This window comes from Rhinopithecus roxellana, chromosome 4, assembly GCF_007565055.1.
Source record: "Rhinopithecus roxellana isolate Shanxi Qingling chromosome 4, ASM756505v1, whole genome shotgun sequence".
Classification (NCBI taxonomy): Eukaryota; Metazoa; Chordata; class Mammalia; order Primates; family Cercopithecidae; genus Rhinopithecus; species Rhinopithecus roxellana.
The window spans coordinates 105884148-105905907 of record NC_044552.1 but is presented as its reverse complement, the minus strand read 5'-3'; the positions used below and the strand labels follow the sequence as shown (position 1 = coordinate 105905907).

General features: G+C 41.4%; 1 protein-coding gene across 1 annotated transcript in view; it reads right to left on the bottom strand.

The window, feature by feature from the left end:
* UST (uronyl 2-sulfotransferase) overlaps positions 1 to 21760 on the bottom strand; it is a 322653-nt gene that overhangs the window by 45600 nt on the left and 255293 nt on the right. The window contains exons 6-7 of the mRNA XM_030929285.1: positions 11930 to 12027; positions 9710 to 9867 (exon numbers count right to left, since the gene is read on the bottom strand). Coding sequence (XP_030785145.1) covers positions 9710 to 9867; positions 11930 to 12027 — 256 coding nt within the window. The remainder of the gene's footprint in view (positions 1 to 9709; positions 9868 to 11929; positions 12028 to 21760) is intronic.

Genomic DNA, 21760 nt, shown 5'->3' with positions numbered 1-21760 from the left:
TCTGTAAACTGAATGAAGTTATCAGCCTATGGTTATAACTCTATAACCATATAGAGTTATAACCCGTCAGAAAAATACTCACTAAAAAAATCACAAGTGTTTAGAAGTTAATTTAAAGGGGTTTACATTATGTATTCATTTTAAATGAACTGTTTGCCCAATAGCTACAGTTGAAACAGTTATATGCCTTCCGCTTAGAATTTTTTTTTTTTTTTTGAGATGGAGTCTTGCTTTGTCGCCCAGGTTGGAGTGCAGCGGCTTGCTCTCCGCTCACTGCAACCTCCACCTTCTGGGTTCAAGCAATTCTCCTGCCTCAGCCTCCTGAGTAGCTGGGATTACAGGCATGTGTTGCCATGCCTGGCTAATTTTTGCATTTTTAGTAGAGATGTGGTTTCACCATGTTGGCCAGGCTGGTCTTGAACTCCTGACCTTGTGATCCACCCGCCTTGGCTTACAAAGTGTTGAGATTACAGGCATGAGCCAGCATGCCCGGGCCCAGCTTAGATTTTTAGACACTATCTTAAAGACCTTGCACTACTATTCCCTATGTCCCCGCAACCCCCACCGGAAAGACATCAGGTGTTATCAAACAGATCTATTCTCAAAATTATTTTTTTCTCTGTGTATTGCTTCGTACTGGCTTAAGATAACACACTGGCTTAAGATAACACATCTCAACTTGTGTGTGTGTTAAGATAACACACACACAAGATCCAGTGCTGACATTATTAGGATCCGAACCTGGAACATGGCTGGTGAAAAAAAAAATCTTTACAGAGAATATCGATGGTAAACGAACGAATAGCAAATTGGAGTCCTGTTTTCATCAACGATAATTGAGTTTTTAAAAACAACTTAATTGGCCGGGCGCGGTGGCTCAAGCCTGTAATCCCAGCACTTTGGGAGGTCAAGACGGGCGGATCACGAGGTCAGGAGATCGAGACCATCCTGGCTAACACGGTGAAAGCCCGTCTCTACTAAAAAATACAAAAAACTAGCCGGCGAGGTGGCGGGCGCCTGTAGTCCCAGCTACTCGGGAGGCTGAGGCAGGAGAATGGCGTAAACCCGGGAGGCGGAGCTTGCAGTGAGCTGAGATCCGGCCAGTGCACTCCAGCCTGGGCGACAGAGTGAGACTCCGCCTCAAAAAAACAAAAACAAAAAAAAAACAAACAAAAAAACCAACTTAATTGCCTTCTAAAAAAGCTAATCTGAATTCCTCCTAACCATCATTGTATATTTGGGAGGTTCCAGAATATTTTTGAGTTTTGGTGTAGCAGGGAAGCAATAGAAGTGGAAAATAAAAATGGAAATTAAAAATGAAAGACAGAATTTGTTTAATTCAGGCTTTTTAAAATGATAGTTTTTAAAACTAAGGCAGAGTTAGTGGTGTATCTATGTAATATATAGTATATTATAATATATAATGTCTACAATATAATGCATATATTATATATGATGTATAATATATACATTATATATTACATATAATTTATATATAATTTAGATATACATGTATATATTTTTAACTCACATAAACTTATTTGATTGCAAACTCCCTCTTCCCCTAGTTGCCACTGACTTTCGTAAAGTGCAGTTTAAACTACTGCAATCAATTGGACTTGGAGTCCTTTACATATCCAAAAATCTCATTTTTAGGCTTCAAATTGGACATAATTGTACATCTGTGTTCAAGTATTATGTAAACTCCGGTTTGCAGAGCAAAGTCAATTATTAGGGAACCTAGTGCACTTTCTTGAGAAAATGGAGACACATCGCCACCTGCTGGACAAAGGTTATTAATTCATTAATTCAGTGTTCTGAAGTACGTAATTCTGCACATGCAAAACAGTTTTTCAAGAGCTGAATATTAGGAATCTTACTTAAAAAACTCTATTATCATTCTATATCTATTAAATAACATGGCCTATAACAGTCAGTAAAATTCAATATTCAGCATAAGTTAAGGGTAATTGGCCCCAATAACGTCTCAATGGTGGGTTTCATTTAGTGAAAAGTCTTAGCTTCCTGATATTTCTGTTAAGAGTTCAGGCACAAAAACAGACGACTTTTTTAAAAAAAAAACCTCATTAACTTGGAGTATGTGTGTCTTTCAGCCCCTTAGCATGTCACTGTAGTAATATTTCCACTTAACTTATTCCCTGCGATTGTTTCTGGAACAGGCTATTGACTAGAATATAATTGTTCCTCTCTGCCCGTCAGTAATACAGAAATATTATTTCTTAAAGGCACGAGATTTCCTTGTAATATATCAGCTGTAACTGGTGAAACAGGTCAAGGATAATCATTTCCTTCATTTATTCCTTCCAATTTTTTCCTCTTTCTTTCATCTAGAAGTTACAAAGAGAGCCTCAAGTCCAGTTTCTCTCAGGGACAACCCTGTGTCTCCTGTGATAGGCTTGGTGGGCAGGCTAATTACTGAACACTCATCATATAGTAAGGCTGGGCTAAGGACTCTACATGGATTGATCAGGCAAGACTCACAAGAACCTCTGAAGTAGATAAGATTATTTATGCATCTTATCCAGATGGGGAAACTGAGGCTTAAGGGGCTACACCTTGCCTCTGGTTATGCAGTTAATAAGTGGAGGAGGGGGTCGAGCATGCGAGTGGTCTATCTCAGAGCCTGTGCTCTAATCATTATGACATACTGGGCCAGGCACGGTGGATCATGCCAGTAATCCCAGCACTTTGGGAGGCCGAGGCAGGTGGCTCACTTGAGATCAGGAGTTCGAGACCAGCCTGGTCAACATGGTGAAACTCTGTCTCTACCAGAAATACAAAAATTAGCTGAACATGGTAGTGGGCACCTGTAATTCCAGCTATTTGGGAGGCTGAGGCAGGAGAATGGCCTGAACCCAGGAGGCAGAGGTTGCAGTGAGCCGAGATCGTGCCATTGCACTCCAGCCTGGACGACAAAAGTGAAACTCTGTGTCAAAAAATAAATAAATAAATAAATAAATAAAAATGGGGTGGAGGATAGCTCAGTGGTAGAGCATTTGAGTGGATTATGACATACTGTCTTCTCCACAGAGGGGTGTGTGTGTGTGTGTGTGTGTGTGTGTGTGTGGTATGAAGAGAGAGGGATGGAAATCGTGACCAGAGAGTTTAAGTGGGACCCCTGTTTTGATCACTTGAGCATCAGCAGCTCCAGGAAAGAACACATTCTGAAGGAGAAACTCTTCAAACAGGATTTCTTCCTGTCCTAGAGGACACCAAGAGGTGGAGACCACCCCCACAACTAAACTTGAGGATTACTAAGGCAATGGGGACTGCCTAGGAATATTTTTGAGGGGGTAAAAGCACCCCATAATTGTGCTAAGTAACAAAAGACAGAACAAGCAGCCTTAAAACATTCTACATAATACACTGGTATTAGAATAATAAGATCTTAAAGACCATCCACTTGAAAACTGTATTTGCTCGGGGTCATATAGACAGAACCACGGCAGAAAAAGAACTAGAAGTTCCTCCTAACTCCCAACTCAATGTCTTTTCCGTAAAGAATAACTTCTTTATTATAAATAGGCCAAGCTTTTATTATTTAGTATTGAACTCAGGCTGATATTTTTATTGATGGATAAAAATTTGAATTATTTCTGTAGCATACTATTTAAAAGTTTTCTTCTACATATTTGTTATCATTTTCTAGCAAATATCCTCAAAATTGAAAACTGCAACATCAATGAAATCAGTGAGCACACTACTATCCTTCTAATGGGAGGTTTAATTTATCATTCATGCATAGTAAAAAAAAAAGCATAATATTTAAATGTGTACTCTGTGATTGTTTATAAAACTATATTAAGTATAAATATTTCAAACAAAGCACTCAGCTTATAAATGAACTTAAATCCTCAAAGTTAGGATTTAAGTCACTCGTTTGGAATTTGTTACACATTTTTCCTTTGTAATAGTTGGCGACCATATTCTCAAGGCAGCCCACAAAAGTCTAGTAAATTCCCTACTGTGGCTCCAGTGTTTACATTTGTAATGGAAACGTGTTGAGAATGAATATGAATGTAGTGCTAGTCATGGAAAGTATTTAAAACACAAGGTAAAAGGATTGGACACATGAGTTTTCAAGTCACTAGGAAGGTTGAAGGTAATGGGTTAATATTAGGTCATATAGTTCTATGTCTGGGTGCTAGGTGGCGCTATTGAACCAGAACAGCTTGGTTATTTGCCAAGTCAAGGGTTTATAGAGGGATGTTCATATGACTGCTCCTATTACACATATTCACATGTTTCTTGTCTTTCATGTGCTTATTTATTTTGGCCCTTACCAACACTGAGATTTTAGCTCCTAAAAATATGACTAGAAAAATATTGATGGCTCACAGCATGTCTTTAAGAGTTGAGGAGAAATAGTATTCAGAAATACATTAATATTCACCGCTCAGAAATATGTGAGTCTTGCCCCTTACTAACACATTTTTGTGGATGACTATGGATCATTCTCTCAACTTCTCTGGGCTGGTTTCAGTTTCTCATTTTTATTTTTATTTTATTTTATTTTTGAAACAAGGTCTTGCCCTGTCACCCAGGCTACAGTGCAATGGGTACGATCATCCTAGCTCACTGCAGCCTTGACCTCCCCAAGGCTCAGGTGATCCTCCCACTTCAGCCTGCCCAGTAGCTGGGACCACAGACACATGCCACCATGCCTGGTTTGTGTGTGCATGTGTGTGTGTGTTTTTATAGATGGAGTCTTACACTGTCACCTAGGCTGGAGTGCAGTGGTGCGATCTCCGCACCTGCCACCATGCCTGGCTGATTCTTTGTATTTTTACTAGAGATGGGGTTTCACTATGTTGGCCAGGCTGGTCTTGAACTCCTGACCTTGTGATCCACCCACCTTGGCCTCCCAAAGTGCTGGGATTACAGATGTGAGCCACCGCACCTGGCCGTTTTTTTTTTTTTTTGTATTTTTAGTAGAGATGAACTTTTGCTATGTTGCCCAGGCTAGTCTCAAACTCCTAGCCTCAAGTGATCTGTCTACCTTGGCCTCCCAAAATGGTAGGATTACAGGTGAAAGCCACTATGTCCGGCCTCAGTTTCTCATTTTTAAAAGGTGATAAGTAATGAACAGAGATTAATCAATAAAAAATAATTATGTATAAGATTACATATGTGATCATATATAATAATTATGTTTATGTTCAACCATTGAGGTTGCTCCTACCCAGTAAAGCCTGCTGGGGCCTTGGTGCTCCCTAATTCAACCTCATGGTCAGGATTTGAGCAGTGTTTTCTGAATGCCCACTCCATGGTACTTGTCCTAATATCAGCAGCTGTGCACCGGCTGGAAGAAATACCAAGCATATTATATTCTCTTGGTTATCCATCTTGCTAAAACTCTAATTTTTATTTCATCTCAAGTACTTACTGTCCTAAGCTTCTGAGATACTCTATTCTGTCTCCACAAAATGCAAATATTAATATAAAATCACTGTTTTAAAAAAGTTCTAAAGGCTAAGTTTCTTAAATATTTTTGGTAGGAGACAAATTTACTTGATGTCAGCATATATTTATATAAGAAATGAACAGGAGAAAAGACAGTTAAGCTGTTACTGAGAAAGGTTATTAACCTGTCTAAATGGTGAGTTATTGGGACAAGTAGTATTGATTTGAAAGAATCAATGAATATCATTTCAATCTAAAATAAGTGACAACCCATATGACTAACAGACATTACGATTTTTACTAGCTCTCCAAATAATCATTAGCTATTAGTGTTTTTTCTTCTGTAACGAGACTGGTATACATATTTTTAGTATTGCTAGAGAGGAATTACTAAAAATCAGTAAACTCCTATTTTTTTTTTTTTCAATAACAGGACAAACACCAAAGAAAAATGGCTGGTGATGTTTTTGCATCTTAATTCAGCTCTTCAGATGGTTAATGACCATCTGAATGACTTAAGGGTCACTAGATCCCTTAAATCAGTATCTTAGATTTTAGTTTTTCTTCTCTCTGTTCTCTAATCTACTCGGTTATCAAATTCTTCAATAAAGGGCAAGAGTAATGATTTTAGCATGTCCTAAGACATGAATTTAGACTAAAAATACAGAGATGAGATGATGAAGTAACTAGAATCTTGCAGCTGTTCTTTCTTTAACCTATTTGACAACAACTCAGTTGAGGTGATGAGAAAACAGTATGGATGCTAAGTCTTCCCTGAGGCTAAAATATATTGAGAAGCTGGCCAGGAGTTGTGTGTTGATCTCTTGTCCTCTGCCTCAGGGTACATGTAAACTTGTTGGGATAGAGGAACTGTGGACTAGCTTGGTCTTCAGTGTTACCATGGAAACATATTACAAGAAGATGCCCAAGAGAACACAAAACACAGTAGAAGTTACTGAAGCAACAACTCAAAGGTTCATTTTATTGGGCATGTAATGTGTGGCAGCTGAGAGAGTTACAATGGGGTGATATTTAAAGTATTTGACAACCAGTTCCACTCAAGAACTGAACCAACAACAGTCGCTGAGTGTGACACTGGTCCGGGGTCCTGAAGATCCCTCCTGTGCCATGAATTAGTCCTTTTGTTACGTCGCTGTTGGAAAAGGTGGGAGTAACAAGGACGGGCAGCCAGGCTGGCAGGTGCACCCTGAAGGCCGTATAGGAGCGTTTCACTGTTTTAACCGCTAGTCCAGCTGGACCGCATGGACTGGCCAAGTGGCCTGGCTTATGGAAACCTTTCATCCCACTACACAGGAACACCAGATGTCCTTTCTGCTCTTTGAGATATTTACTATGCCAAACTCTGAGGGAAAAATAATCTTAATTTATAGGTGGAAAGATCATGGCTGAAGGTAAAAGAGTTAATAGTAACTTGGTTTTCAGAAATCTTTTCTCCTTGAATTAATGAACTTTCAGATCATGGAATGAAGGCCCACAATTTCTGAGAAGACACATATTTAAGTGGAGAAAATAGGAAGTCAATATGATATACCCCGACAAGAGCCACTACGTGGGTCCTCTGGGCTAAGCTTTTTATAGGTGGTTTATCTGTATTCAAAAGCATGAATATAAAAATATCCTTATCTAGGTTCTCAGGTCCACAACCCCTGTGCTGGGTTTTGCATCCTGTGAATGGTGTGTGTTCCAGACCTCAGGATGGATGGTGATGTAACTGGAAGAGGACTCTCATGTTGGCTCCTCCTCCCAAATGCTGGGACAAGACAGTGCTCATTAAAATAAACAACAATAATAAAAAAAAAATAAAAACACATACCTTTATTTTGCACACTTGCTCTTAGGGTCAGAAATTCAGGGGTTGCTTAGTTGGGTGGTCCTGGCTTGGGATCTCTCATGAGGCAGCCATTAACATATTGGTTGGGGCTGCAGTTATCTGAAGGCTTGACTGGGGCCATTGTGTCTGCTCCCAAGATGGCTCACACACGTGGCTCTTGGTCTGAGGTCTCAGTTCCTCACTATGTGAACCTCTCTTCATCCATAGCAGCTGACCTCTCTCTCTCTGCAAATGACTGAGCAGACACTAACAAAGTTGGAAGCCATAATATCTTTTATGGAGAGCGTTCATCTTATGTGTCACCAGGATTTAGTTAGCCCTTTATCTCAGGCTGTGTATTAGACACACACACACACACACACACCACACACCACACACACCACACACATACACCCCATAGAACACGATAAAGCCGAAAGAAGAAAATGATTAACATAAACCGTTCTTCTTCAAAGGAGTCTAATTTAGGATAAGACCTCTCCTTGCACAAAGAACGGAGTTTATGTTGTCTTCTAGAAAGAAAAATCAGTCACATCAAACTCTTTACATTAAAATTATGTAAACTCTTTAAATGGCTTCTTGTTAAAAAGGCAAAGGAAATCCTACTTTTATAACCCACTATTTAAGGTTTATTATGCTTCTAGCTATTCAACCCACATCTCCTGCTGAGTAGACACATCTGCAGGGCACACCTGGAGCTTTTGGTCATGTTCCTACATACAGGTAAATGGGATTTGAACTCTAATGAGAGCTGGGAGGCTAAGGCAGCCTCCACCAACTATTCACTTTCCTTCAGCAAGTCCCTGATGGTAGTAGGGCCACCTTAACCTTGTGCAACAGGATCCAGGGCTCTCTGGGCAAACACCAGTTTCCCTGGGCCTTGGGACCTGCCAGTGATGCAGGTGGGGTTCGGGAACCCTGTGGAATATGAGGCAGCATACTGCATTTGGGGAGCTTTTCACCTGCTTGCTGGCTTTCTTTCTTTCTTTCTTTCTTTCTTTCTTTCTTTCTTTCTTTCTTTCTTTCTTTCTTTCTTTCTTTCTTTCTTTCTTTCCTTTCTTTTCTTTCTTTCTTTCTTTCTTTCTTTCTTTCTTTCTTTCTTTCTTTCTTTCTTTCTTTCTTTCTTTCTTTCTTTCTTTCTTTCTTTCTTTCTTTCTTTCTTTCCTTCCTTTCTTTCTCTCTCTCTCTCTCTCTCTTTCTTTCTTTCTTTCTCTTTCTTTCCTTCTCTCTCTTTCTTTCCTTCTCTCTTGTTCCTTCCTTCCTTCTTTCCTTCCTTCCTCTTTCTCTCTCTCTCTCTCTCTCTTTCTTTCTTCCTTTTTTTGACAAAGTTTAGCTCTTGTCGCCCAGGCTGGAGCTCAATGGCACGATCTTGGCTCACTGCAACCTCCACCTCCCAGGTTCAAGTGATTCTCCTGGCCTCAGCCTCCTGAGTAGCTGGAATTACAGGCACCCGCCACCACACCTGGCTAATTGTTGTATTTTTAGTAGAGACAGGGTTTCTCCATGTTGGTCAGGCTGGTCTCGAATCCCTGACGTCAGGTGATCACCTATCTCGGCCTCCCAAAGTGCTGGGATTACAGGCATGAGCCACCCCACTGGGCCTATCTGCTGCTTATCTCTACAGGGCAGAATGCCTTCTTCCATCTCAGGACAACAAAACAGAACAATAAACAGATCACTGAATGTGTATTCAAGGCTTGTTATCACAGCAGTAGATTAAGGAGAATAGGAAAAAACAAACAATGTTGTTTGTTTCTCTTTGGATAAAATGACAATGAAAAAATAAATGATGGATTTCTGAAAGTAATTATCCTACGATGATACCACAGGCAGCCCTTGTAATTGCTTTGCCACATTCTATTTCTTGCTGCTATTTGGGGACCACTCGGTTTGTTAGGATAAAATCATAATTGTATTTTCAATTTGCTGCTCTATCTATCCCACTGTCAGGATTTGATACACTAGAGTGCTTTTATCAAATGGAAGTTGGCCAGAGAGAATTCATCACAAGGATGGCTCTTTCGTACTCATGCATGTTTCCACCAATGGAGTCCAGGTGTGCACACACGGATTCATTTGTACCCACCCCAACAACATGCTCAAGACAAGGCTGATGGAAAATGTTGCCAATTTCCGTTTCCAGCAACATGCTCAAGACAAGGCTATTGGAGAATGTTGCAATTTCAGTTTCTACAGGGAGAAATGGAGCCACTAAGTCTTTGGAACATGGTGATTTTATGTCTGAACATGAAGCTCAAGATTTTGGCATCTGCATCTCCTGGTTCTAATTTTCCTTTGCAAGCCCAGGGAACTAACTGCCCTTTGTCATCAGAAGAGATCGTTTCACTCCTTTATTTCTTGAGGCTTTTTCAAGGTGAGTATCCCTGGACACAGACCTGTCATGGAGAAGAGCTTGCTTACAAATGAAGTTACCTGGGTCTTTGTAGATACTGAGCACGCCCTTGAAGTAATGAGGTAAAAATCTTTCCAGTAACAGCAGCACATCTTCCAACTCTTCAAGAATCCCCACGAGCAGGAAGTTTTCATTCACGTTCAGCTTTGCTCTCTCAAGGGCCCATTCACCAGGCTCCCTTTATGGATATAAAAATTTATTGAAAATCAGAGATTCATATTTGAAATTCAGCAACAAGATGCTGAAAGTTTACTCCCTCTACCTCCCACCTTCACTTGTATAAGTCCAGCTCCTGTTTCCCTCAAGGACCAGTCCAGATGTAGCCCCATCCAGAGCCTTCTCAGTCCTTCCAGCTGGTATCCTGCCCTGCTCACCGTTCCTTCTCTATCACTTTCATCCGTGCTTCACGCCAAGCCCAGGGCCTTGAATTCAGAGACCCTGCTTAAGTATTGTGGACTAATGAAAGCAGGCACAGGCAGTCAGATCCTAATAAATACTAATCGAGGGGTGAGTACAACGGCTTTTATAGGAGGACCAAAGTGAACCAATTAAATGAATTTAGAAGTTTTGAAATATAAAACTGACTGACACAGTATTTATGTAGAGTTCAAAAGAGGTGTCAGGTCATGTCTGTTAATCATCTTATTCTTTGGAAGGGTTAAAGATAAATCTTTGGATTTTTGTTTTGTTTTATTTTGTTTGTTTAGATTGCAGAAGGAAAACAGCCTAATCTGATTTGTAGACCAGCTCTCTGAACTGACAGGCGAGTGAGAAAAGCCCAGGAGTGGGGCTCTAGGCCTGGCTGTCATTTATCATTTGGAGGAATTGGGCAAGCCAGGGTTCTCTTTTGAAAAATGATAATAATAACCCTTACCTAGTTCAAAGCATTGTTGGAAAGACTGTGCAAGGTGATATGATAAAAGAGTTATAAAAATCATTGTGTGTGTGTCAAGGTATGGTGTTATGAGTCACCTCTCCAAGATTAGAAAATTGAAAAATCTGAAAAATACTACATGATTTAAAAAATACTTTAGGGAGTTCAAATCATGTTGCCTGTTATAAAGATATTCACTGTGATCAGCAAGTGAGTCATCCAGCCCCAGATCTTCCCAATACCTGAAGTACTAAATGTTAACCAGGAGGTATTTGTTATTGAGGCAAGGGTCAGGGCAGGGGAGAGGCCACCTGGACTCAGGGGGCTTATGGTGAAGTCAAAAACTAACACTCCTGGTTCTGTAATTTGGACCATAAGCAAATTCTTTTGTTATGGCAAATGAAACAAGACAGGAATAACAACAATATGCCTAATAACAAAGCAGAAATCATAGCATAAGCAAAAAAGTACAACGAATGCGTTGCCAATGTAGAAGTAGCAGTTCTTATCTGGCCTTTTCAGAAACACAAGGACCCTCTAGTTAATGTTTCCTTTGGGGAATAATGTCACTTCTGGTAGCACATTGATTTTCTACCAAGCAAAGATAATGCTTCATTGTTGCTGCCATTTCTTCTCCAGGCTACCACATTTGTCTAGCACAGTAGATTTCAACTGTAGCTACACCAGAAGCATCTGGGGAGGCAGCTACACATGAGACTATGATTGGGTGGGGGTTCTTAACAAGTATGCAGGGGTGCTGATGCAGGACCTGGGCAGATCACACCCTGGGGGTCCTGACTATCTGAGTAAGTCACTTTCTAAAGAAGGTCTTGCCTTCAAGTAAGGTTTACAGGTGATCACTATAAAACACTTTCTCCTCTGCCTACTAAGTATATCCACCATGGGAGTGTGGGTGTGGGCTTCCAGTGTCTCAGACCCAATGACACATGCCACGAGGGCAGGTTGTTAGTTAAGTCAGTCACTGTAGAGGAGCAGGCTGGGTGTTTGCTCCTGGTCTTCACGATCACATTTTATGTGACATTTTGTCATTTTATCCAAAGAGAAAGACAAACAACATGGGTTGAGTAGTGACAAGTATGTTTTAGGTATAAACAAGGTTTTGGTTCCAGTTACAAAGCTTTATATGGTGGTCTTCTGAGGCCTCTGCAGACCCTGATTTTTAAATTTCATTATTTATAGGACATTTGGAGTCTCACACATTATCTTGAAAGATTAACAGTAAACAGGAACTGAATTCCAGAAGGTTGAGAGACTAGGGATACCAAAGATTCCCACCAAGTGCCAGGCTGGTGGGGTTCTTTCCCTTGTGCACACGTGCATGCCACAAGCCTGCTTTAGCCATTACCTGCATCTGGGATGCTGTCCACAAAAGTACGGAATGATGTAAAATAATCTGGGGTTGGAACACTCAGGATAGTTTTCAAGAATACACTCATTGATATCCTAGAAGAGAAAACACAGCAGTCAGATGTCTTGTAGTCTCTGCAAGGCTCTATCAAATGCCACACAGTTTAAGTAAAATTCGTGATTGAATTACACGGGCACACCTTGAGAAGATGAAGAGAATTCATAGATTTCAGGAGAAAACTTCTTTTTTGCCTCCCAGCATCCTGCTCCACTGGCCAGGCACACACAGGGCTGGGCCATTTTAGAGAGTGCATGCTTTGTTGAGTAAACTGCATCTCTGCATTTCCTGGTGGCTCCAAGTCTTAAGCTTGGTCACAGTCCTTGGGAGAGCATTTGTACCCACTGTGCTTTATGGTGGCCCCAGCAGTTGCTAGCCAATTAGTAGGTACACAGTTGGCAATTAATAAATGTTTGTTGCATGAATTTAGTGTTTCTCTGTGTATCCATGCATCCAACAATTAAATACCTACAACAGTCTCATAAGGGTTTGTAAATTTTAGAGGGGCTGTAAAATCACTTCTAACATTATATTAGCTTAAAAAGTAGCAGGATGTTTATATGCAGACACCTTCTCACTTTCAAAGGCAACAGTTGTGATTTCCAGGTTTTCCATTTCTCTTATATGAAGTTGGACATGGTCTTTCTGAGGGCATCACAAGAGCTTGAAATGGCTTGGTGGGGGTAAGGAGAAGGGCTCCAAACCAACTTTTACCAAGGTAGATTACATTAGACATTCTAAATGAGGCATGCTTGGTTCTCAGGTATTTCTAAGGAGAAAAGATAACTCAATCTACAAATAAACCAAACAGCTGTAGGATGTTTTTCCAGAGACAATATTGGCAAAGCAGATTAAGAGTGGATACAATTCCCAAACACAGTTGATGAAATTTATGAGTCGGCAGAAGCTACTGTATCTGATATACCGGTGTAGGTGTAGGTGTGTAGGTGTGGGTGTTTAGCTAGTAACAGTTTTTTAGTTCAAGTTGGGAATGAGAGAAATATAATTTACACTTTTTCTTAAAAACAATAATCCCCTCATACTTCTTCAGTTTACAAACCAATTAAGTAAATTACACAATTACAATAACAAATTCAATGGAAATAAACAGAATCTGCAAAAAACACAATTGAGAGTACTCAAGCACTTGAGTTTACCATGAGAAGTGGAGGTGCAGTTTCCAGAGAGGAACATATGAGAAGCGAATGGTGGAGCGCATCAGTCCGTCCAGCCACGTGGTGAAGGTGATTAAGAGCATCTCATTGTGTACGAAAACTCATTAAAATGCGAGACACTAGACCTGAAATACCTTTCTAAGAAGAGTTTGACACTGAAAGATGTATGTGTATGTGTATATATACATATATATGTATTCATAGCTGCTATGAATTTATTAATTACAACAAAATATGGCAGAACTTATGTGTTCATGAATGGGGGATTGGTTTTAAGAGAAATTATGGTACATTCACACACTGAAATACTGGACACCTGAAAAGAATGAGGAGGATCTGTGTGTACTATCCTGAAAAGTCCTGGATAAATTTTCAAGTGAACAAAAGTAGACTACAGGATAATACCAACATGTAGGACAATATAAAAATCAACATGTTTACATAAACACAAAAGGATCTGGAAGGAGACACAGCACACAATTGAAAGCAGTTATTTCTGGTGGTTGGCATAAAGGAAGATGAGAATACCGTCAATTTTTCCTTTATTCCTTTTTTGAAGTGTTAGCTTTTATTACAATGTATGCATCTTACATTTATCGTGAGAAAACTGTACAGAGATTTACACACTATAAAACAAACCAAAGCTTGTGTGGGCGGGTGCCTGAGCATTGCCTTGAGGATGCTCTGAGCCCCCTGCCCCCCTCACATTTGAGGGTGTCCTCTGGTAGTTGGCCTCCCCCTGGAGCCTGAGCCTTTAGTCCGAGGAACCCAGTAACCCTGGTGGCCTCTCTCTGCAGCAGTGGCAACAGGGAGGGGGCCAGGAGCTGGGTGAGAAGCAGAGCCTAGGGTGATTCTGGCCAGAGCAGTGTTCATCTGCTGAGGTTGAGATTTCACAAAGAAGGACAGAGTAAAGCGATGAGGGACATCCAAAGAACTGTCACATATGCAGTCAGCCCCGAGAGTCCTGCAGTAACAGGAGGAGCACGGCACCAGAGACTGCCAGAGCCTCCTACAGAGGCTCTCATGGCACCTGCTGCTTCTCCAGAGCTGCCCTTGAGCTAGTACTTGTGGCTTGTTTAGGTGTAGGTCCCTCAACACAGACTGTTCACTGCATCTCCAGTGCTCAGCACCCTGCCTGGACAAAGCAGAAGTGCAATAGATACTGAATGAGTGGTGAATAAATGGCAGAAGGAGAGAGACAAGACACACAGCTCCAGAGCAAGAAAGGAAGCAGACACCTCTTCCATTTGCTGAGCCTGCCAGGGTTTGGTCCTCAGCAACCCCGGGCTCGCAGGAGTAGACAGAGGGCATCAGCTGGTTGGTGAGGGGCAGGCGGAGGACGCACCGGGGCCTAAGAAGGCCACTTCCCTATTGGAATCCACAAATAACCTCACAAGGTCAATTTATGGGAAGACATAAATTCCTAGTTTTAAAAGTGCAGTTAGCAATTCTTTTCTTAGACCAAGGCACATGCTGGGGGATTTCAAAGAGTTCCATTTGAGCCCATTAGGTTGATGAATGGTGTTCATCACAACCCATCTATGGCGATGCTATAGGAGGATATAAATAAAGATGACTGGACCGGAAGATCCAGAGGAAGCAGAAATGAGCTGAGAAGCCCCAGGCATTGAGCTGCCAACTGCTTGGCCACAACCACAGTAAATAGGGATGCTGCTGTCTGGCAGCTTGAGGACCAGGGACCTGCAGGAAACTGCTCCTGGCACCTCCTACTCATTCCACTCTTAGCAGAACCAAGACCTTTAGTGAGCAACATCTGAGCCTCCTGGGAAACAAAATGAGACCAATGAGCTGCACTTCCAGTGGGCTGTTCTGACGGATGCCTTTCAGTCTCCTGGGACCATTTGGTTGCCCTGGTGTTCATGATTTATCTTTCGTCTAAGATTTACTATCCTGCATTGTTTTATAATCACCTTTTAATACCAAAGTTCTCTCAGCATATATATTTTCTAAATGATTATGCAACTTTATTTTTTCCTTCCATGTAGTGCTTCTAGGGTAAGATTGTTTTTTTTAAAAAAAAGAAAAAAATATTTAATATGGATTTCAAACTTTTCTCTAAGATTGTCACCACACTGATGACTTTGGCCAAGCTTGCTTGCCAGCACTTGATCTGTGACTTGCTCCTCTGGTTCCTGAGTCTTGGCACACACCATGGGCACCCCTGTAGTGCCTTTCCCTGCCAAGCCTAGCCCTTTGGGTCTTAACGTAAGACCCCACGCTACTCAAGATTTTGCATTATTAGGGAAATGAAATCGTCTCTCTGAGTAAGCATTCCAGATAACTATGAGAATCTTTTTCACTGCCAACACTGTACAAAAATTAATCCATTTGTGTTGCAATGTATTCTAAACTGTACTATTTTAAAAACCATATGCTTTCCTCCTTCTAGATTTTTTTTTGGGTTCGTCTTCTTCCATTCTGATCTTACAGCAAAATCATCTTTTATCCACTTGCTCCTGTAATGTTTCCACCAGATGGATGGTGATGGGTGACCCCCATCTTCTGAGTCCAAAGTGCCAGCTGGTCTCAGAGGAAACCCCAGTCACTGCCTCCAGTTCCAGGGAGTCCTTCCTGAGGCCTCTCTCACCCTCACTCCCACAGCCCCTCTTCACCCCCACAGGAGGATGACAGTAGCTTCCCAGCCAGCAGCTCTTCCTTCCACCTCTCCTCTCTGAGTGCAGCCTCCAGAGTTGCCCCAGTCTACACGTCCTTGCCCTCCTTGGAGGACTCTTATTGACAATGGAACAGGGATAAAAATCAGGGCACCTGATACACACTGTGAGTTCCCTGGCCAGACTCCCAGGGCATTCGAAATGCAGGGCCAGGAATGTACATTTGAAAGAACCTCTGGCGACTCTGAGAGGATGGTCACTCTTCATGAGCTGCCTATGTATTAGGTAATTCATTCCATGCCTTTGCTCTTCCTCTCCCTTGCCACATCCCTCTTCACCTAGTCTCAATAGCAGGCTCAGGGTTCTGGCGGGGAGAGTTAACATACTCCAGTCCAGCTGGGCTAGTGCTCACTTGGGTCCAGGAAAAGGAGACAGATGTGACCATGGGCTTCCTTCCATGCTGGCCATTCACTGCCAGCCACATCTGGCAGATAGGGTCCCTGGGACAGGGCTCAGGTGCCACATTGCATACTCTCTTCACTGTTGGCTGGAACCCAAATGTCTCCAGGAGTGGGGTCTGTCTGGGACCTCATCCATCAGCTGGGACCTGGCACTCTAACCTAGTTCTAGTCCTCAGGCTAGATCGGCTCCCAACATTCCCTGCCAGTGGCCAGGATTCTTTTAGAAGTGGACAGACTTCCTCATGGTGCCCATGAAAGGAGTTCCAAGCTGGCCTGAGTGCTCCTAGCATCCTGAAATAACCTTCCCACCCACCTTGCAGGGGCTCCTCTGTGTATCGACACTTGCATCACCCACATGAGGGCTCGCTCTAGAGATCAGACACTGAGCTGGAGGCCTGGACACCTCCTACTCCCTCCCTGTTGGTGAATTTTTACAGCCCTGACTCCTTGTCCTCACTCTGCACTGCCAGGCCCACAGGCCTCTCGTCTGCTTCTGCCCGAGACATAAAACTGCTCATTTATTTCTCTGTAGATCAAGAACCAGACAACTGCTTCCTTTCTTGGATTTCTAGTTTTAATTTTAGAAAGGGTGGAAGGAAGAAAATCCCAGGTGGAGTTAATTTTATCACAAAAGGTGAACTTAGAGACGATTCATATTTTACTTATCCTTATATAAGACAGTACCTTCTCTGAAAGCCACTGAACTGAAAAAAGACTTACTGGTGTTTTTACACAGCTCCATGCTTGAAACATGGATCAGTTTTGTTCGTATGGCCCATGGCTTTCAAAGACAGGATTTCTGGCTGCTTTCAATAGCAGAATCCTTAAGAGGCCATATGCCAATTTCCTTGAATGAGGAAAAGGAGATTTGGGTGCTGGTCTCAGCTCCATGATTAATTAGCTGGGTGCCCTCAGCTAAATCATGCCATCTCTGAGCCTCAGTTTCTTGAGCTACATAATCTCAGTCGATGAAACTGTAGATGGATGTACCTGGTACCAACCGTTTTTGTTTGTTTGTTTGTTTGAGACAGAGTTTTCACTCTTGTTGCCCAGGTTGGAGTGCAATGGCGCGATTTTGGCTCACTGCAACCTCTGCCTCCTGGGTTCAAGCGATTTTTCTGCCTCTGTCTCCTGAGTACCTGGGATTACAGGCAGCCGCCACCATGCCCGGCTAATTTTTTCTATTTTTAGTAGAGACAAACTAGAACTCCTGATCTCAGGTGATCCACCTGGCTCAACCTCCCAAAGTGCTGGGATTACAGGCATGAGCACTGTGTCTGACAATAACCAACTTTTAAGAATAGTTTTATAATCTCAAGATCTAGAAAAAGTGCTAATTTCTCAGATTCCAAAACTTATGAGTTAATACAAGGCTTTTACTCTGCATTTATCATTTAAACTTTTCACCTTTCATGAACGGCAGAGAGAGAAAACCACAAAGGCTGGTATCAGATAAACCTCAGTTCAAACTTTGGCTGTATCTCTTTTGAGTTGTGGAGTCTTTGGCAAACGTTCACTTTTCAAAAGCTCAACTTCTTCATCTGTAAAATGAGGACAACAATACTTGCCTTATAGACCCTTTACTAAGATTAGAAATCATTTATACCAGTTATTTTACCTGCCACTCACCTGTTAAGATTATGCCATCTTTATTATACCTTCAGCATTTCAATTCCTTTTTCCTCAATCTTATATTCAAAAATACCATTCTTGGTGATTCTGAGTTTTTTTTTTAAATAGTGACTCTGGCTAACTCACAGTGGAAACAGAGAGGAAGAAAAATATGGAAACATGTAATATGCTATCTATGTTAAATCAAAACAACAACACAATTTGATGGAAACACAAACGGTATTATGCAAAATACACCACTGTGGAACTCTGGACTTCTTATAGCTCATATTACTCTGCACATGACACAGTGTAATACGATGACATAAAAAGCTCTTTTCCAATGCAGATTTAAAATTGATTTTGGAGCCAGTCTTCACACGCTAAAAATATGGATATTATGGAAAAGGATGGTTTCTTATGCTGGCTGTGTTAGAAGTGGGACAGAGAAAAATGGCTGAGTGTCATTCACCACTGAGGTAGTACCCAAATCCTTGACCCATATGTGGACCATGGTAATCACAGTACAAGTTTAATGGGCTAAATGGAATGGATGTAGTCTAAGCTAACTTTTATTGCCTCACACACTCTTCCTTGTAAGCCTTTTTCAACCTTGTAAAAAATTTTGAGCCAGAACCAGAGGAGTCAAACAAGACTTTTTAGTGAGGTTTAATGGATTTGAAAGTGGCAGATGGCAGATGACCATCATTCTCCCGTTCCATGCTCATGTCTAGCATGAATCACTGATGACACACTGTAGTTGAGATGGGAAGTGTCCTTCAGAATTCTTCTCAATACAGCCATCCAGGAAGCACCAGCATTAGCCAGAGAAGCATGTTGCTCTCCCTGTTGTAAGTACAGCTTGCAACGTTGGATGTTTAATATCTGTGGCATCTACCATAGTGGCTTTGTGGTCCTTTACACCACTTCTGAGTTTATGGCTATGTGTCTGATGGCAGGATGGCAGATAAAGAACTTCTGGATAAGTGGGACATCATGCTACATTTACTTTAATTATTTCATTTTTTTTCATATGAGTTAAGTAAATCCTTAATAAACAAATTGGCTTTAAAATTATTGGGAAAATAAACATGGAAATGCCTTTTTGCTTGTTTGTTTTTTGAGATGAAGTCTCGCTCTGTCACCCAGGCCGGAGTGTAGAGGCACGATCTCAGCTTGCTGTAACCTCTGCCTCCCAGGTTCAAGCAATTCTCCTGCCTCAGCCTCCTGAGTAGCTGGAACTACAGGCGTGTGCCACCCACACCCAGCTAATTTTTGTATTTTTATTAGAGACAGTGTTTTGCCATGTTAGCCAGGCTGGTCTCGAACCCCTGACCTCAGAGGATCCACCCTCCTTGGCCTCCCCAAAAAATAGAAATGTCTTTGGAATTGTCAGCATACATCCTTTGTGGAGGGGGGTTATCTATCTCCTCAAACATTTATTCTTTGTGTTACAAACAACCCAATTATATACTTTCAATTATTTTAAAATGGACAATTATTTTGACTATAGTCACACTGTTGTGCTAGCAAATACTAGGCCTTACTAATTCTGTCCAACTATGTTTTTGTACCCCTTAACCCTCCCCACTTCTCCCCCCCACCAACCCCATTACCCTTTCCAGTCTCTGGCAACCAATCTTCTACTCTCTATCTCCATGAGTTCAATTATCTTAATTTTTAGCTCCCACAAATAAATGAGAACATGCAAAATTTGTCTTTCTGTACCTGACTTATTTCATTTAACATAATGACCTCCAGTTCCATCCAACATGACCTCCATGTCGTTGCAAATGACAGGATCTCATTCATTTTTATGGTGGCATATCTACATTTATTTTAGCGAATATCCTTACTCACTGGGGGCACTAGTCCGATGAAGCTCTTAAATTCTGAAACTGAAACACTTATGGACACAAGAGACCAAAAGATTATGCCAATCTTTTGACTCAAACATTAATGCAACATTTTAACATGTTAAAATGTCTACAAATATTAAAAATGACTTATTTTTTGCAACATAATTCCTGCCTCTGTGGGAGATTTCAATTTTTCTCCTTCAAAGCTATGGCAAATCGGCAGAAAAATCTCTCACTAAATAAGTTAGTTCATGGACTGCACAGCAAGGCACCATAACCAGCAATCACCAGTTGGTGACCTACCAGCTGTTAAGTAAGGTAATTTCCTTACCCTAACCTTACTGCAGCAACAGTTTATCTCTTAAAGAAGCCAGGAGGCAAATTTAAATAGAAATTTGTGAGTATGAGCAACATGGGAAGAAACAGACAAAATAAATAGATCTGGGCTCTCACTGCACCTTAGAAAGAAAAATGAAATACAAAAATGTAAGACAGCAAGAGGAAGCAACTGGCCTCTTGAATTTTCAGGCTCCTCTACTCCTTAGGGGTGGGACAGATTGGCATCTCTTTCTTACAGTGAAAACCAAAAATCCTTGTCTTAAATGTTTGCCTGGAGGCCAGGCACGGTGGCTCACGCCTGTAATCCCAGCACTTTGGGACGCTGAGGTGGGCAGATCACCTCAGGTCAGGAGTTCGAGACCAGCCTGGCCAACATGGTGAAACCCCGTCTCTACTAAAAATACAAAAAAAAAATTGGTCAGGTGTGGTGGCACGCACCTGTAATCCCAGCTGCCCAGGAAGCTGAAGCAGGAGAATTGCTTGAACCTGGGAGGCGGAAGTTGCAGTGAGCCAAGACCACACCACTGCACTCCAGCCTGGGCAACAGAGCGAATCTCCATTGCAAAAAAAAAAGAAAAAAAAGTTTGCCTGGAATGACATCTTGATCACTTTTTGGAATGCATGAAGTTAGCCATGATTTTATGATAGAAGTCCAGTTAAGAGAAGTCATTCATTCATTCTCTCTACTGGAACTTGAAGTTCTTAAAATCATTCAGAAAGACCTGTAAACTACAGACAGAAGATAATAAATGAGCATAACCTACCAAGACAGATAAGATGTTGACTCTGTGGTTATGGAAAGGGAAAAATGCAAAGTGGAAGACCAGTTCAATATTTATGGCATAGAAATCAAAACCACAATGATATACCATCTCACACCAGTCAGAATGGCGATTATTAAAAAGTCAAGAAACAACAGTTGCTCGCGAGGCTGTGGAGAAATAGAAATACTTTTACACTGTTGTTGGGAATGTAAATTAGTTCAACCATTGTGGAAGACACTGTGGCGATTCCTCAAAGATTTAGAACCAGAAATACCATTTGACCCAGCAATCCTATTACTGGGTATATACTCAAAGGAAGATAAATCATTCTACTATAAACATATATGCATGTAAATGTTCACTGCAGCATTATTCATAATAGCAAATACATAGAATCAGCCCAAATGCCCATCAATGATAGACTGGATAAAGAAAATATGGTATATATACACCATGGAATACTATACAGCCATAAAAAAGGAACAAGATCATGTCCTTTGCAGGGACATGGGTAAAGCTGGAAGCCACTATCCTAACAGCAAACTAACAAACTAACATAGGAACAGAAAACCAAACACTCCATGTTCTCACTTATAAGTGGGAGCTGAACAATGAGGACACATGGACATAGGGAGGGGAACAACACATACTGGGGAGTGTCAGTGGGGTTGGGGAGGGACAGCATTAAGATAAATAGCTAATGCATGTTGGGCTTAATACCTAGGTGATGTGTTGATGGGTGCAGCAAACTACCATGGCACACATTTACCTATGTAACAAAACTGCATGTCCTGCACATGTATTCTGGAACTTACAATTTATAAAATATTATGGCATAGTTTGAGTGTAAGAAATGCCCACTGTGAGTGGACTGCAGGTGGTAGTCCTGTCCAGTTGTTTTCAGTTGGTTACAAGGATCTCTTTGGCCA